The sequence below is a fragment of the Dipteris shenzhenensis genome, chromosome 24 (assembly GCF_047967505.1).
Source record: "Dipteris shenzhenensis isolate YYH24624 ecotype China chromosome 24, Dip_SZ_1.0, whole genome shotgun sequence".
Classification (NCBI taxonomy): Eukaryota; Viridiplantae; Streptophyta; class Polypodiopsida; order Gleicheniales; family Dipteridaceae; genus Dipteris; species Dipteris shenzhenensis.
Genome location: NC_141619.1, coordinates 48,686,065 through 48,703,845, shown reverse-complemented (window position 1 = coordinate 48,703,845; position 17,781 = coordinate 48,686,065). Strand labels below are relative to the sequence as shown.

Genomic DNA, 17,781 nt, shown 5'->3' with positions numbered 1-17,781 from the left:
TTTTTCCCACCTTCATTACAGCCATCCCTTCCCAAAGAATTTTGCCCTCAAAATTTCCAAGAGGTTGCCCTAGATGAGAAGGATACAATAGAAACTGATCAGCTCTGTAGGAGATAGGGGTAGTCCTGCACAATGCTCTCAGGTTGCCAAGAATTCTCATCTTCCGTTAAACCTTTCCATTTGATGAGGTATTCTGTGTAGGCTTTGTTCCTGAGTACATGATCTAAGAAGCCCTTGATTTGCTCCGGCACATAGATTATGTGGCCCTCTTCATCCATAGGAGGCAGCTCAGGAAGAACCTGGACATGCTGTCCGACATGTGGTTTCAACAAGGATACATGGAAAACATTATGGATCTTGGAGGTACTGGGTAGTTCCAACTGATATGCTACCTGCCCAACTTTGCGGATGATTTTGTAGGGGCCATAATACCTGTGGGCAAGCTTTGTGTTGGTATTACCTTTCCGCGAGGAATATCGATTCTTATGGAGACGTAAATGCACATAATCCCCTTCTTCAAAAGATAAGTACCTCCTTTGTTCATCCGCATACTTCTTCTGCTTGGCTTGGGCATCCTGCATATTCCTCTTAGCCAACTGCAGAAGGGCATTCATACTCTCCAAATCATTCCTTGCTTGCTGATTTTTCACAGCCAAGTCTGCAACCCTGGAAGGCATTCCCACTTTGCATCCATACATAGCCTCGAATGGACTCATGCCAATAGAGAGGTGTTTGGTGCTGTTGTAGCAAAATTCAGCCAATGCTAACCATTTGTCCCAAGACTTCTGCGTGTCATGACAGTAATGCCTCAGATACTCCTCCAACCACTTGTTCACCCTCTCTGATTGTCCATCCGTCTGTGGATGATAAGCAGTACTAGGCGCAAGGGAAGTACCAACTGCAGTGAATAACTCCTGCCAAAAGTGACCCATAAATTTAGCATCCCTGTCACTGATAATCTCCTGAGGAAAACCATGGTGCTTGAACACATACTCAATGAATTGCCAGGCAACCTATGAAGCGGAGTACCGAGTCCTAGTCGGTATGAAATGGGCCTGCTTAGTCATCCTGTCAACCACCACAAATATGCTATCCCAACCCTTATCTGTAGAAGGCAAGCCTGTAATGAAGTCCATGGCAATGTGAGTCCATTTGCCTTCAGGAATGGGTAGCGGTTGCAGAAGGCCTGCGGGTAACCGGCTGTCCACTTTATTTTGTTGGCAGGGCAAACATTCACTGACAAACTTAACCACATCTCGCCACAAACCATCCCAAATAAAGCTCTCCTTGACTTTTTCATATGTTTTTGTGATACCCGTATGCCCTGACATAGGGGATGAGTGCATTTCCTGTAATACCATCAACTTGTACTTGGAGTCTGGCACAAGATAAATTCTGTCCCTGCACCATAACAGTCCGTGGCGGAGCTGAAATCGAACATGTCCTTGGCTGGACAGACTCTGTAACTACACAAAAATAGGAGCTGCATCAGAATTTTGCATGTATTCCTCCTGAATCCCAAGTATCCACTCCTGATGAAGCGTGGAAATGGCAGACAGTTTGCATGACCACATCCTGGACAAGGCATCAGCAACCACATTCTCTTTCCCCTTTCTATATTCAATGTCAAAATCATAGGACTGAACTGCAGCCAGCCATCTCTTCTGCTTCATGGATAAATTAGGCTGCGTTAAGAAGTACTTGAGTGTCCTGTGATCCGTTTTGACCTTAATCTTGCTACCGTATAGGTAGTGGTGCCATTTTGCAAAAGCATGCAAGATTGCCAGCATCTCTTGATCATAAACATGATAATTCATTTCTCTGGCATTAAACTTCCTGCTCTCAAAAGCAATCACACCATGCTCTTGTTTTAGGACAGCCCCTAAACCTTTGCCACTGGCATCCGTCTCAATAATGAAAGACCGTGAGAAATCAGGGCACACCAATACAGGTGCATTGCTAAGGGCATCCTTGAGGTTATCAAAGCTGAGTTGTGATGCTTCTGACCATTGGAAGGCATCCTTTTTCAGCAAATCAGTGAGAGGGGCAGCCCTTTTGGCAAAGTGCCTAATGAATCTCCTGTAAAAAGAAGCAAGACCCAAGAAACCTCTGAGCTGCGTGGTATTTTGTGGCTGCGGCCACTCCTTAATGCATTTCACCTTAGCTGGGTCTACCCTGATTCCGTGCCTACTTACAACATGACCAAGATATTCAACCTCCTCTGCCATAAATGTGCACTTGCTGGCCTTGGCATAAAGCTGATGCATCCTCAAGATTTCTAGCACTTGTCGGACATGGTCAATGTGTTCCTGTGCATCCTTACTATAAATGAGAATGTCATCGAAAAATACCAGCACACATTTGAAAAGAAGGTGGTGTAAGATCTTGTTCATGAGTGCCTGGAAGGTGGCTGGTGCATTAGTCAAACCAAAAGGCATCACCTTGAACTCATATAATCCTCTTTCTGTACGAAAGGCAGTCCTATGCTCATCACCCTCTTTCATCCTGATCTGATGGTAACCTAACCTCAAATCAATCTTCGTGAAATACTGAGCATCCTTGAGTTCATCCAACAGGTCATCAATCCTGGGAATAGGAAACCTGTTCTTAATGGTGGTCTTATTCAATTCTCTGTAATCAATGCACATACGAAAAGAGCCATCCTTCTTTTTCACCAGGAGTACTGGAGATGCAAATGGCGAGGTGCTATGAGCAATGAAGTTTTTTTCAAGCAAATCTCGCACCTGTGTTGCCACTTCTTCCCGTTCAACCTTAGAGAGTCGGTACGGGGCCTTGTTTATTGGTTTACTACCATGTTCCAAGACTATGGCATGATCAACATCTCTTTTTGGGGGCAACTGAGATGGCATATCAGCAAACACATCCCCAAATTCTAAGAGCAATTTCTGCATTTCACAATTATCCACATGGGGAATACCACCCTCCTGAGGTACAGAGACATTCAATGCATAAATGGCACTTTCGTTCTTGAGCTCCCTAGCTAGCTGCCTTGCTGAAATGACCTGCAATTTCTGATTCACAATGCCCTGCAATGTAACAGTTCTACCCTTGTGGCAAAACTCAAGAGATAAAGCATTCAAATCTATACTGATTTTCCCCAGGGATTTCAGCCAATCACAACCCAGGACAGCATCTATGGGTCCCATATCCAATGCCAAAAGATCACCTGCAAACTCATAATGATCAGAAAACTTGATCCTGGCATCCTGGCAACAATGTCTGCTGATCATGTGCTGTCCATTCGCAATCTCCACTTTCAGACCATGGTCTATCTCTGTAGCAACCAATCCCAATCTTTGCAATGTTCTACAATTAATGAAACTGTGAGTGCTACCACTGTCTACCAATACATGGACAGATCTGCCATTAATCATTCCCTTCAACCTGATTGTGTCAGCACTTTTGGCACCCATCAAGACATGTAGTGAGATGGTATACAGTGTAGACTGGGCATCCCAATAAATCTGGTCATCATCCACAGGAACATTACCATTAGCATCACCTCTGACAGGAAAAGGCATTGTAGGTTGATGCTCCAACACAAAGAGTGTTGGCTTACGGCCTTTCCTGCTACATGTAGGCTGAATATCAATCTCATGCATCACATGAGTGGTTTGCTCAATAGCCCCACCCGGATCAAAAGGAAAAACAGTCCCCTTTGTGGCATCTGTGTCAGGAGACTCATCTACATCATGAACTCCTGTCAATTCCTCATGAGAGACATCATGGGGGTCTGCTTCATCAGCCACTTCATCATCATCAGATAATTCAATTATCATGCTGAGTTTGGCTGAGCTGACATTCTTCATTTTGCACACATCTCGGTGCTCAGGTGTCCATTTCTCTCCACACCTAAAGCATAAATTTGCCTTCTTCCTACTGTCCATTATGGCTCTGGAATGTTGTTTAACTTCTGATTTGCCAAAACCAGCGCTGGGTTTGACACCTATCTTTGCATCCATGGGCCTGTATGGCTTTGCATATGGCATCTTACTTCCAGAAACCGTTGGATATCGTGGGAAGGAAGCAGCTGCTGGTTTCTTATCAATCCAATCAGCAGAATTTGTCTTCCTGTCACGATCATAAGCAGTACCATAGAAGCTATGTGACACATGCTTGTACTTGCCAGCATATTTTGGCTCAAACACCTCAGCAAGCTGGGCTGCTCGTTCAATGGTTAGAGGATTGTGAGCTCTCACATCAGCAGCTAGAGAGGGATCTAAGCCTTGTATAAAACGCAGCAACTTCCCTTTCTCAGAAATATCCTGTACAAACAAAGAAAGTCTCCAAAAACGCTGCAAGTACTCTTGGACCGTACCTGTTTGTGACAGTGCATAGAATTCAGCAAGGTACTGTTCAAGGATTAGGGCCAAGACAAAGGTCGTGACCATAAGCTCCTTGAACTGTTTCCAGGTGGTAGGCTTCTGAGGTGACTCTCGCATGTAACGCCACCATGTATGTGCATAATCCTGTAAATGCATGCCAGCAAAAATGATCCTCTCCTCATCATTCTTAGGGTAGAAGCGGAAATAATCTTCAAGCTTCGTGAGCCACTCCTCCAACTCATTGGGAGTGCGAGTGTCACCCTTAAACTTATGCACAGAGATTTTATCTTTCACATCTTTGGCTGCGTTATTCCTATAGTGACTACCAGCATACTCACGCTTGAAGCTCACATACTGTGAAAAGGGCATCTCATTACGAACATCCTCAGGCAAAGCCCTATATGAACGTAAGGCATCTGAAAGCATATCATCCATGTTTGCATGCTGCCCACTTCCAGCATCATGCTGGTTAGGAGAACCAGTCCCCTGATGCATAAAGTGCGTCTAACTGAAAGCATTACCTCCCTGATACGCAGGCTGAGTCTGACTGAATGTATTAACAGGAGGTGTCATCGAAGCATGCAATCCCTGCTGAGTCTGCCTGCCATAAACATCTCGGTGGGTGGGTGGCATAGAAAAAGGTTGAGAAGAGGACTCGCCCCTCTCCCAACTGCCCTGAAACCCAACACCCAATCCAGGCATGCTCACCGTTGGCAAAAATGTGCCAATGGGCCGGCCCAAAATGGACGGCTCAGCCAATGAAATATGCGAGACAAATGGAGGCCTGGAATCAATAAGAGAAGTGCTCGGCGGCACGGGCAAGGCATTACCAAAATCAACATAATCCCCATGCTGGGGTGCATGCATAGAACCAACATCATAAGTGCGACAGCCATCAGCCATAAATCCCCTGTGTGGGTCAGGAAAATCACCCTGGCTATCCGACTGATCCCCGTGCTGGGGTGCGGGCTGCTTACCCTTATCGTGCATACTGATGGCGGTAGTGATCTATTGCCCAAGGTTCTTACCCATCTGGGTGATAGCTGTATCGTGCATAGCCATAGCAGTGGTGAGCTGCTACCCAAACTGCTGACCCATCTGCTGAAAAGCCCCCTGAAGCATCGAGGCCAATGCATCTAGAAACTGTGTGTCGGTAGGCATAGCTGAAACTGGCTGTGAAGGAGATGCACCCTCTGGGACCGGCATCTGCTCCTGCTGAGCAACATCGTCACCGTGCTGAGATGACTCATCCGACCGGGGTGCACGTTTGGGTGCCATGAGTGACACGAGGAAAATGTGCCAAGTGTCGAAGGCTCGATGTAGAGGCTTGAGAGGTGTCAGTAAAGAGGCTCAAATGCAGTCGTTGAAGAGGTTCGAAGAAAGCTCGGTGAAGAGGCTGGAATCTGAGTTTTTGCCTCCCTTTTTTTTTTTTTTTTTTAATTAAGGGGGGAGGAAACCTAAGTCACCTAGGATAGTTAGTACAGTTCTAGCCTATACCTTTAGGACTGTTAGGACACTGTCTTAGACCAACCTAAGCCAACCTTTAACCTTAGTTAGTACTAATCCAAACTGACTAAACCTAACCTTACCCAATCACTAACCTAACCAACCAACCCATCCACTAGCCCACTGTAGTTCCCAGCAACCTTAGAGGCTAAGGTTTTTTTTGAAGGGGTAAGGCAACGGCGCGGCGCGGCACGGCGCGGCGTGGCGTGGCGACGGGAGGGACGGAATGGACGCGGGCGACGCGGGCTACGACGACGGGGGAAAGGGAAGGAAGCGGTTGCGGGCTGGACGGGATGGACGACGCGGTTGGACAGGATGGACGCGGGCTGGACAGGAAGGACGATGCGGTTGCAGGCAGGGGAAGGAAGCGGTTGCGGGCAGGGGTTGACAAACAGCCACGAACAGGCCACGGCGTAGCTCCACGGCGGCACGGTGTCAACAGGGCCTGAATGCTTTTGTTGTCCGTCTCCTTCGTCATACCAAGACTCTCCCAAGATTCATCGCACCGTCTATCTCGTCTTCGTCAAAAGCACGGACATGCGTTTAGACTCTACGCTCCATTTCGTCTTTGGCTTCCACCTACGTGATCAATTTCAAGATTCACACTTGCGCTTGCAGCACGAATCATTGGGCCTCTAGTGTTGTCTATAGGCTCTTGGTATGCTGTAGATAACTTTTGCAGCTTTCAAGTCTAGCGCTGGCTTAGCGTGGCAACTGTTGGGATTCGGAGGTGAGGGTGAAAGGACGGAAGCAAAGGTGCCAGAGTCGGAGCTCTGATACCAATGTAGAGAAGGGGGAAGGGGCAGATTTGGAGATGGGGAGAGAATAGCAAAAGGAAGGGAGGAGAAGATAGGAGAAGGGGAAGGAGAAAGGAAGAGAGAGAAGGCTGAGGGAATAGAGAGAGGGAGAGAGAGAGAGTGTGAGCGTAGGCAGCAGGTAGCAGGAGGGAGAGTAGATAGGATTAGATGTCACATCAAAAAGTGCCTTACAATCCTTTTGGGTTGACTTATATAGTCCCCCACAGTTCCCACATTTCCCCTACTATTCTCCCATCTATTTCCCCCTTAAAATCCTTCTTTTTCCCACCTTCATTACAGTCTTTCTAGGACAGGCACCCACCCATAGGAGAGCCTTGTTCCAGACTCCCCCGTCCTCATGAGTTGGACCATAGTAAGTTGGAACGTACACGGGCTCCACGACCGTGTTCGTAGCCAACCGCAGTACCTGATGCTCCAGCAGGAGTTGCAAAGGGCACTGGTAGGGCGAGCAGTGGGCATCCTTATGATTCAGAAGCACATGTTTTCAGTAGCAGACATCAGACGACACCATCACCTTCTTCCAGGGAGAGGTCCAGAGAAGTGGTCTCCCGCAATAGGACGGAGCGGAGGGGTCTGCATCTCAATCTCACAGTCTCCAAAGGTCTACGATCAGGGCGAGCTCATTCCAGGACGGGCAGTTTGGATGGGAGTTCGGACGGGAGAGTCCAGGATTGGAATCGTGAACGTGTATGCCCCAACGTGTAGACAGCATCGCCCGGCCTTTTGGAGTAGGCTGTCAGAGTGTCTTCCGGATGTTGACTCTTGGATTGTTGGAGGGGACTTCAACAACCTGGAGTTTGGGGAAGACAAGCAGAGCAACGTCTCGTTCTCTGAGATGCCAGCAACAGAGCGTAGTACCTGGGAGCAGTTCATTTTCATGATCAGTGGCAGAGACCCATGGAGAGAGCCAGAGTTCAGCAGGACTCCTAGCGCCTTCTCTTCTCCTTTGGACAGAGGAGACACGATGGATTGCTCGAGAGATTAGATCACTTCTATGTTGGGGACTAGGCATTACACAGAGGCGGCGCTATCGAGATCTGGCAGGTACCACGATGTCCAACCACTCTCCAGTGGTACTTCACTTGGATCAGCCCCGCCGAGGTCTCCCCCAGAAGGGGGTTCGCATCCCAGAGGACCTCTTGCAGGACGAGGAGATTCAGCAGGTTATGGAAGAGATCTGGGAGCACTCAAAGATGGCACCAAGTGAGGGTTGGGCTGCGTGGGTTGCCGATGCGATTTAGAGGAGCAGTGTGGAGCTGCAGGCGCACGCCCTCAGGCGGAGGACCCTTCAGGAGCGCGATCGACTTTGAGGAGAGACCTCGCCTCCATCGAGAGGCTCAGGGAGCAGGATCCAGTGTCTCAGTGGCTTAGTGATAGATTGGAGAGCGCTCGTCTCGAGCTTCAGGACACTGAGCCGCGGCGGGCTGAGTTCTCCTATCATTCCTCCCGAGCCCGATGGGTACAACAAGGGGATAGGATGACGAAGCAGTTCTTTCAGACCACTGGGCCCCGATCAACGGACACACAACTACAGCGTCTCCAAGACTCGCAGGGCATCATGCACACTAACCCACACGAGATTCTTGACATGACCACCGGTTTTTATAGCCAGCTCTTTTAGACAGAGAGGATGACCCCAGCTGGTCTTGTGGTCCGAGAGCTAGTTTGGGATCACGTTTCGACAATAGTCTCATGGGACCTATGTAGCAGACTTGAGGAGCCTTTCACAGATGAGGAGCTCTGGGAAGCCCTCAAGGCTCTCCCAACCCAGAAATGCCCGGGGGAGGATGGCTTGACTCCGGCCTTCTTCCGAAACTTCTGGGAGATTATCTCCACCCCTTTCCGTTTAGCTTGCCGGGAGATTTTTGACACATGCCTTCTCCCTCAGTCCTTGCGCAAGGGGTGGATTTGTTTGATCCCGAAAGGGGGAGATAGGTCAGATATCCAACAGTGGAGGGCGATCACTTTGCTTGATACTGCATACAAGATCCTCGCCAAGGTCTCGAGTTTGCGATTACGGCCTCCTCTTACCGACATTATCCATGACACACAGATTGGGTTTGTCCAAGAGCGCATCCTAGACAACATCTTCACATTCTGGGAGGTAGTGGATTGGTCCAAGGAGGAGTCACAGCCACTAGCCACCCTTCTCTTGGACTTCGAGAAGGCCTACGACAGGGTGGAGTGGTCTTTCCTCGAGGGCACTATGAGGAGATTGGGTTCTCAGTCCGATGGGTCAGAGGAGTTTCAACGCGGAGGACACACAGGCGAGGCCTTTCCTCTCTCTCGCTCAATCCGCCATGGCTGCCCACTAGCTCCCTTCCTCTTCTTCTTTGTAGCGGAGGCTCTGGGCTACTACTTGAGATCACAGGTGGCGGGTCTCACAAGGTTGAGACTCCCAATCAGACAGGAGGAGGAGCTCCTTGACTCAGAGTTTGCAGATGACACGGCCTTGTATGTTGAGGGCACCACAGTGAGTCTAGAGAGAATTAGAGGGCCTTGGCTATCTATTGTGAGGCCTCGAGGGCACGGATCAACTGAACGAAATCCATAGGCTTCTTCACGGGCTTTGAGGAGACACAGGAGATCCTTGAGGCGGGGAGTGACTTTGGTTTCAGATGGATACAGCGGGGCCAGACAACGAGATACCTTGGATGGCAGGTGGGTATTGACATCACAACAGAGCCACAGATTGCCCCGGTCCTTGAGAGTGTTCGGCGGAAGCTTCTCTATTGGAGCTCGGCCAAACTCTCCCTCGCAAGTCGTGCCTTAGTGGCAAACCAGGTCCTTCTTGCCACTACCTGGTATATTGCTTCCTGTTGGTGCTTTCACAGAGGATGCATTGGGCAGCTCCGACAGTTGGTACGAAACTTCCTCTGGGCAGGTTCAGACGGCACAAGGAACACTAGGGCCGAGTAGCTTGGCAGACGGTGATCATACCGCAGGCACTGGGAGGCTTGGGTATCATTGATCCAGAGATGCAAAGCAGGGCCCTTCTGGGCAAGTTGGTGGTTCGTGGCCTCACCCCAAGTGCCGAGCCTTGGAAGCTCCTCTTATTGAGGAACACCCCACGCACTGGGGGACAGTGGCAGCCTTCACATAAATGGATCTTCTCAGAGGCCCTCTTTATGGGGAAGGGCTCCCCCCTGATGAGGAGCCTCCACAGGGTTTGGCAGAGACTAGCAAGGGGCCTCATATGTGCTCTGCCCAGATGCAGAGAGGAGTTTGAGCGCTAGCCCCTTATGTGGCACCTAGAGGTCAGAGATCAGGAGGGACGTATGCTTGGGCAGCGGACTCACATTGGCTGGGCACACTAGGACAGTGATCCAACAGGGTCTTTTGGTCACTGGAGCAGACTACCTATGGAAGTAGAGGCGAGGCTTGACGCCCTAGCGCATCTAAGAGGGGCAGGGCAATGGATGGGCGAGATTGACTTAGCCATTCCTGAGTCCTGGTGGGAAGGACTTCACATTTGGAGAGACAGCAGATGGTTGGGGCAGTTTTCCCATACTGGTGTTCCCTTGAGGATTTTGATGCAGCGCGGCAGCATGCACCCTAGCTTCTTCCGTGTAGGACCTGGAGGCCTGCTTCAAGTTTCAACCCCTCACTAGGAGTGACCCTGAATTGAATGGGAGTCTTGATGGGATACACTGGCAAATGATCAGAGTGTAGGACGCTTGGGGAAGGAGTGGCACATTGATCCCAGTATCTCAGAGCAGGACGCCTCTCGATGGCGCCTCTGGCTATGGGAGGGTAGACCCCTGAGGGAGGTCCAGTGGGACCCAAGGGAGTGGTTCTGGCCCTCTAGGGGCGGCCTAGCTAAGACGATAGATGAGGTTCCTTTCTTTACCTACACCACACGGATTGGTAGGAGACTTCAAATGGACTCATCGAGGTGGACTCCCTCAAGGGAAAGACACTGGGTGACCCAGAGAGTGCCCCGGGATGTTTGCTTCAGGTTTTGGACGCGGTTGTGATCCAACTTGCGGCCGAGGAAGATTTCATACTTCTTCTGGCTGGCAGCCCACGGAGGCTTGCCCATCAGCCCGTGGTTGGAGCAGATGCGAGTGGAGGGGCAGTGCCACTGCTGCTCAGATGGTGTCCTGGAGACTATCCTACACTGCCTATGGAGCTGTCGTAGCACAGCGAGGATCTAGATGAGAGCCCTCAGGATCATGACACGCATGCAGAGTATACACAGAGATTACACCTGGGGGATGGTGGCTTGGTTGACAGAGTGAGGACACGCGTTTCAGATTGATGAGATCTCCCCAACCTACCGGATACAGGGTCAAAGCATTCAGAGGATTGCACTCCACGAGGCAATCCCCCCTGACACCCTAGCTCCTCCTTGTCCTAGGGAGGACAATGTTTGGGAGGTGGTAGCCAGGATCACGGCTTGGAACATTTGGGTGGCTCGGTGCAGTCTTGTGATGGGAGAGCACCCGGTTCCACCCTCGGCTACCTTGGTTGCCATCTGGCAGGATATCATTTACACTCTACAGTCCACCTAGGAGAGTGGGGGGCAGGCTCCAGGGCGACTATTGAGAGGCATGCTCGTTTCTGCAAGGCTTGGCCTACAGGTGTTTCTACATCTTCACTCCGCGAGGGATTCGCTGGCTGTATAGTCCCCCCACTTGGCTGTTAGCCCCAGTTCCAGATATCCCCTAGGCAGTGAGCTGGGCTTCTCTGTAACATGCCGGTTTTTCTTTCAGCCTTTTCCGGTTTTTTCATACTCAGCACCTTCGGGGCTGTTGTCTTGTATGAAATCTTTCAAGCATTAATAGAAGGTTCCTTTCTTTGAAAAAAAAAAGAAAAAAGTGCTTGTGAACACACCAATCCCCATGAAGTGTCTCCAAGAGACCATCACGGCGTCGGTGGCTGGAGGAAAAATGGCTCCCCAAAAGTCGGATGAACTTGGGCTCCTGCGATGCATCTCACCTATAAATGGTGAAAATGAACAACTCCCAAGTGTCTCGCTCTACCACTGGCATGACTAATAATGTAGCACCTCCTTGGTTGTCCTCCTCAAATTCTAGATTGTTGAAGTCGCCCACATCAATGGAGACTCCATGAGCTATCACCAGAACGGACCCTCTATTGACACCATGCTGTTGTGTAAACATTCAAAATTCCAAGACGGAGGTCCCCCAAACCGCAAGGCGCCTCCAAGATCAAGGCCCACCCAATAGAAACACAAACTCTACTGACATAGCCTACCGCCAAGGACAAGGACCACGGCCGTGGAGCAAGCAGCTGCATCTCTGGACATATGCTCCTCAAGCATCAAACCACGGAGGAGAAGTAGCTCTTGACCTGATTTAGTCACAAGATCAAAAGCAAGTGGTCAGTCTTGCCATCATACCTTTGAAAGTCGAGCTTCTTGGGGAATGACAACTTGGCATGCTTCTAATTCCTCTCCGTAAACTTTGATACTGAAGTTTGATCAGAGATATCCTCAGCCTTGCACTCTTGGTCCTCTTTGGCCTCTTGAGCATCATGGGGATGGGCTTCCTTTGCTTCCTGAGCCTCATGGATGTGGGCTTCTTTTGCTTCCTGAGCCTCCCGGCCTCATGCTACCTGGATGTGCTCTTCCTTGGCCTCCTAATCCTAGGCAGCCTGGTGCCATTCCTCCTCAGCAATCCAATCTGTTGTGCCTGCATCTGCATCGTTGCTCACCTATGCCTCCAATGGCAATGCTGCTGGTGGTGGAGGTGCTTCTGGTAGCGGGCTCCATCTGGTGTGGACATCGCCTCACCCGCCATGCAGGGGTTGGAAGCTGTCTTGTTGCTCATGGTTGATTGCTAAGAGTGTGGTTACCATGAGGACCTCTCACTCTCAGGAAAGAAATCATGGCAATGGGTGTACTGAGCTTAAAAGGCACACAAACACCCATTGTACTGAGCTTAAAAGGCACACAAACACGTGTGCTTGTGTCTGTGGATGTGTGAGAAATATGCAGAATTGGGTTGCAATTGCCCCCCCATTCGTGGAGGTGAGTTCAAAAAGGCCTTGTAAATAGGCAAAATGGATGTAGAAATGGCTTAATGTGGGGGCTTTTGTCATTAGACACGTGGCTCTCTGGTCTTGTCGAGTAATCCCACACACACATGGGTAAATTAAAGCATTGGAATATAATGATTGGAGACGCTCTCTCCACATCCCTGCAGGGACCCTTTGGAGGAGAGGAAGCCGAGGAAGCCAGGTGGCCCTTTGTGGGTACATGGCCTGGACACATGGCACCTTTTGGCCTCCCAAAGAAATCCAAAGTCATTAGTGACAGAATGGATTATGCCTCTGGAGTCTAGCCACATCTCAGGCCCTTGGAAATGATGCATGCTGGCAGTGTAGCAGTTGGAGAACTACAGCAGACCAAGTTTGCTTGTAGGTGGAAGTGTCCTTGCTATGCATGGGCACTTCCTGCAGCATGCTGACTGCAGTCTATTCAATCCTGAGAATTTTTTGTATCGAGGGACAGAGCATTGAGTATGTTCCCAAGCTGGAACTGTTAAAACGTTGCGTTAACTGTGTTGTGTCCAGTTTTGGGGGTCGTAGGGCCATAAGCGAGTAGGCAGTCCGTAAGGCTTTTATGGTGGCATTAGCGGATTCAGTGTCCTATAGTAGCTTGATGTTGCAAGCCTGTATAACTCTTGTGAGGTGGTCGTCTGGGGTTTCCTTTGCCTGGACTTATCATATATTTTCTTCAAGAATTTTCTTTTACATATTATGTCTGGTTCTAGATCTTAAACTGATTCCATTGAGGCTCTGCGATCGTTGCAAAAAGCATTAAAGCTTTGTACGTAGAAAAAGAAGTACAAGAACATGACGGTAATAGTGTCGATGATACTTGGTAGCCAGATCTTAATCCTTTGACACCTTGCAATGTGAAGAAACAAGAGAATAGTAGCAGGAGGGTATACGCATATGGACAGCTTTAAGAGCTGCTCCCTTGTAGCAAAGCTTGCTTCCATGAGAGCTTTATGGGTTTAAAGAATTTTCAAAGTTTCGCATCGCAAATCAATGGATGAACGTCAAGCTACATTCACGACTTCATGGATAAAAGCACCCTCTTCAAGCTTGGTATATGTGCATAGCATGAATAAGTCCACTTTATGTTGATGATATCATCGTCATCTGCGATGAGATCTGAAACATAAAATTTCATAGAATTGGCATATGAGGAACAAGGAGGGGACAAGACGATTAAAGCATGGACATTCAAAATCAGCTAGCTGAAACATTAAGGAAGCCAGGGCTCGTCGCTCCAATAATATTTTAGCCTTACGACTACATGACCCCTAGCTAGATTCCTTTCTATGGCAACTTGTACAAGGCCGACTTAGTATTGCTTGCAAAGTGTATCAGAGCAGCCCTGTAAACGTCTCATTTTCAGCAGATTTGTGCTGCAATTACCTCGCTGGTTCCATTAACCGCAAACCATTTGACGCCTGCTTTGGAGGCGGACTCCAGCAACTGCGGCAAGCAATGAGCGATGCGGGGATCTTGAAGGTGGCAATGGGCATCGAACAACGAAACGGGTTTGTGCATCATCATCTCTTATTCGTAAATCGATTAAGATATCAGAATTTTGAATACTCGTAGCATGTGTGAACTCACTTGATCCTTCGCTTCTCTTTTTTGGGCCTTTTGCCCACTACGATGAGATTTAATCAGTGTATTAATTAGTCTCTTCAGATGCAAGGCCAGATTAACCTATTGCGATATGGAAATATTAGTCTGCTTATCGCCTTCTCCTCTACAGATCTCCTTTCCTCTCCCATTTCTCTCTCTCTCTCTCTCTCACCCTTCTCTCCTCTCAGCCCCTTCCTCTTTCTCTCCATCATTTCTCGCAGATGTACCATTAGGTTAAATGTCCCTCTCTGGCTACTGTCATTCAAGATGCAGTAGCCACCCGAACGATCATAAGAATTTTGTCTATGAAATTAGGATCAAATTTCAATTGATTCCAGTTTGAGACGAGGAGTGGTTTGATAGCTATGAGCCAATAGTAGACGATGCAATAACAAGGTGGGGATCCCACTAAGGCCCTGCCTCTTGGAGTGTCATTATAAGTGTAAGTGTAAATTTGCTCGATAAATATTTCTAATAACTTGTAAAAGGGAAACGATAGGTGTAAATTGGAAGGAAAGGAAAAGAGAAAAAGCAAGAGAAGGTGAAGTAATATGGGGAAAGGTGATGAGTGAAAGAGAGGAGACAAAAGAGGATGAGTGAAGTAATATGGGGAAAGGTGATGAGTGAAAGAGAGGAGACAAAAGAGGTGTTAGAAGCCCTTAACTACTACTAACCCACACTTAAACCATGTTGACCAAATACACACAAAACAAAACTTAACTATTAGTGGGTAGTTTGGGAGCCCTTACTAACGGTGCATTCAAGTAAAAATGTTGAGAGCGTAGTTGAGGCTCACCGAACGGTTGTGTAGTGGGGATGAGTGTTGCACTCCAACAGCCACAGCAACACTCTCGTGACCACAAACGATCCAATCATGGTGCACCACATCTGTACTATGAAAGGTACGAAAAAGAACGTCCACGATGAGTATGCAAGTTCTTGCCCACTACCCTTTACCACCGTTACAATTCCAAACTGAAGGTATGGTTGGTTGAAGTTCACCATCGATACCCACTGTGCTCCAATTGTCATGTCTCGAACAACTGCATGGTGTTCGCTCTGCAGCAGACATCAATATGTCCATAATCGTTTCTCGCAGCAGGGGAGAAACAGGGCCGTGATTTTGCTTGAGAGTCAATCCACTGTGTGCATCAAAGATTATGAAATGTCTAGGTCACATACCTCATTTGCTAGTTCAATTATCATAGCGTCGTATCCAGGGTTGGTCTTGTTCGGGTTGAAGTTGAATTTTGTGAAGGAGAAATTCTAAACAGCCTCCGTAAAGACATCGATGTGAGTATCGTGTAACATTAGAGGGGTCGGAACAATTTACAAACTGCCAAAAACTAATGATGTTAGGAACAAGGACACGAATATAACCGCACTTTGCACATAGATCAGAAGAGTTTGCGTCCACGGGAGTTGTGGAAAGTAGAAGGGCAGAAGAGAAAACAAGGTAGAAAGCAAAACAAGCAGAGGATGCAGATGTTCCCATGAAGCGAAGAGAAGGATGCGAGTATGATCTTTGGAGTCCTATAGAGTAGATAATAGATAGTTAGACAAGTTTTACAGGGCTCACAGATCTTTTTGCCAAACCATTTGAGCATATGATCGGATGCTTATGGTTTCTTTTCGTTTTCACTCTACATTGGTGTACACAATTGTTCGTGCAAAGGGGTTGCAAGCATTATCGTATTAGTAATTTGTACAGTGAGGGAAATGAGCTTGACTTCTTTTGTCAGAGGGCATGTTGCCACAAAAAAAACGACAACGTCAAGAGTTCATCCTCGCACCACACTTGGCTAAAAATTAATTTGGTAAACAAGGAAAAACAACTGCGATGAATCGCTCAAAATGAATGTTGATAAAACCATACAATGACTGCAATGGATTGCAAAAAGTTACGATGGTGAACGTGATGGATTAAGCTTGGAAAGAGAGAAAGCAAAGCATTAAGGCGAATCAGTGCAAGAGAACTTACAATTACGCGAAGGAAGGTTGGGTTTTGTGCTGGAGGTGGAGTTGAAGAAGAGGGGAGCAGGAGTAGGAGGAAAGGCAAGAGAGGGATGTGTTGGGAAGGACGCCATAGCCAGTATGCCTAGTAACCAGAGTGATCATCATTCCTTTAACACGCACTGAGTGAAAAATGGGCAAGAAACTTGCTAAATTTGGGCATGAAACTTGCTACATGAAAGTTCCTATATGGGAAAGTTACTAATCGGGTCAAACATTCCTAACTATACCATTAACTTAAAAGTGGACCCTAGTCCCCCACTAACCGGATCAACTTGACCAACTAATCACAAACCCCCACTTTCTCAACCCACCTCCCAAAAATCCACTCAATCCCTAAGACCCTTTGCAAGGCCAATAGTAGTAAGTGTCAATGATACATACATGGTAATTGCGTGGCTTCTGAAGGCGAACAGTATATTTGTTGTACCAATAAATGGATTTTTGGCATGCCCATTGTTTTAGGCATGCCAAAGGAAAAACAAACTCTTAGTTTGTTTTGCCTTTCTCTATTTGCAAGGGCCTTAAATGAATGCTATTATCAAAGGATAACGTGAGAGGGGATTTAAAGGTTGTTCTAATCTAAGAGTGAGGTTGTCCTTAAATGAATGCTATCATGGAAGGATAACCTAAGAGGAGACTTAAAGGTTTTCCTAATCTAAGGGTGAGGTTGTCCCATCGCCTTTGGCACACCTAGTGAAATTTTCACCTTGTTTTCCTCCTATTGTTTTTTTGGTTGCTAGGGGGCAGGCTATAGCAATGAGGAACTCATCCTTCAAGGTGCGTCTAAACCAGACTTGCTAAGACTGAATTTTACTCATGGAAAGGAGACTTTCCAAAAGGAAATTGCAGCCTGATCATGCTAAGACATTTACCCATATTCGAGGGAAGTGTGCTTGGCACCTCGTGTTTTTAGAAGTAGCTTGTTTTTTTTAAGTTTTCCCATATGTAAATTCATCGCATGGATAACCATAGAGGGGAGATAGAATTTTTTTTAAAACAAAAGCTGGGAAAAATTTTAGCTTGGTAAAAAACGTAAATATCCAATACCAAATGCATTAGTGGCCAATACTATGCCATATGTTAACTATCTTAACTTTTTATAGGAGCTTGACATCTAAGCGTTTCCCCCCCTTTTTTCATGCCTCTTTATTGTGTCTTCCCATGGATAGAAAAGGATGGTTGTTGACATTTGCAAGGCACCCACCCCTTTAGTACCCATGTTACCAATCTATTACACATGTCAATTAATTATTGGCTTAATAAGGTGGCCATGCATATGGCCAATTCAACTTCTAAGGCTATTTTTTTAGCACTCGATGAACCATAGTGGTGATCTCATGTCGATCTAAGCAAATGAAGTAGGCTCTATATGACAACATCAAAGTCAAGATGCTAGTGCATGTGTATGTGCATGCACATGTGATCATGTATGCATGTGTTTGTGCATGTGCCGCACATGCATG

At 47.7% G+C, this 17,781-nt stretch overlaps 1 protein-coding gene across 1 annotated transcript in view; it reads right to left on the bottom strand.

The window, feature by feature from the left end:
* LOC147886710 (TatD related DNase) overlaps window positions 1–14,290 on the bottom strand; it is a 187,365-nt gene extending 173,075 nt beyond the window's left edge. Inside the window, exon 1 of the mRNA XM_087395749.1 lies at window positions 14,084–14,290. Within this exon, the coding sequence (XP_087251875.1) occupies window positions 14,084–14,224 (141 nt within the window). The 5' untranslated portion in view covers window positions 14,225–14,290. The remainder of the gene's footprint in view (window positions 1–14,083) is intronic.
* Between the last annotated feature and the right edge of the window lie 3,491 nt (window positions 14,291–17,781).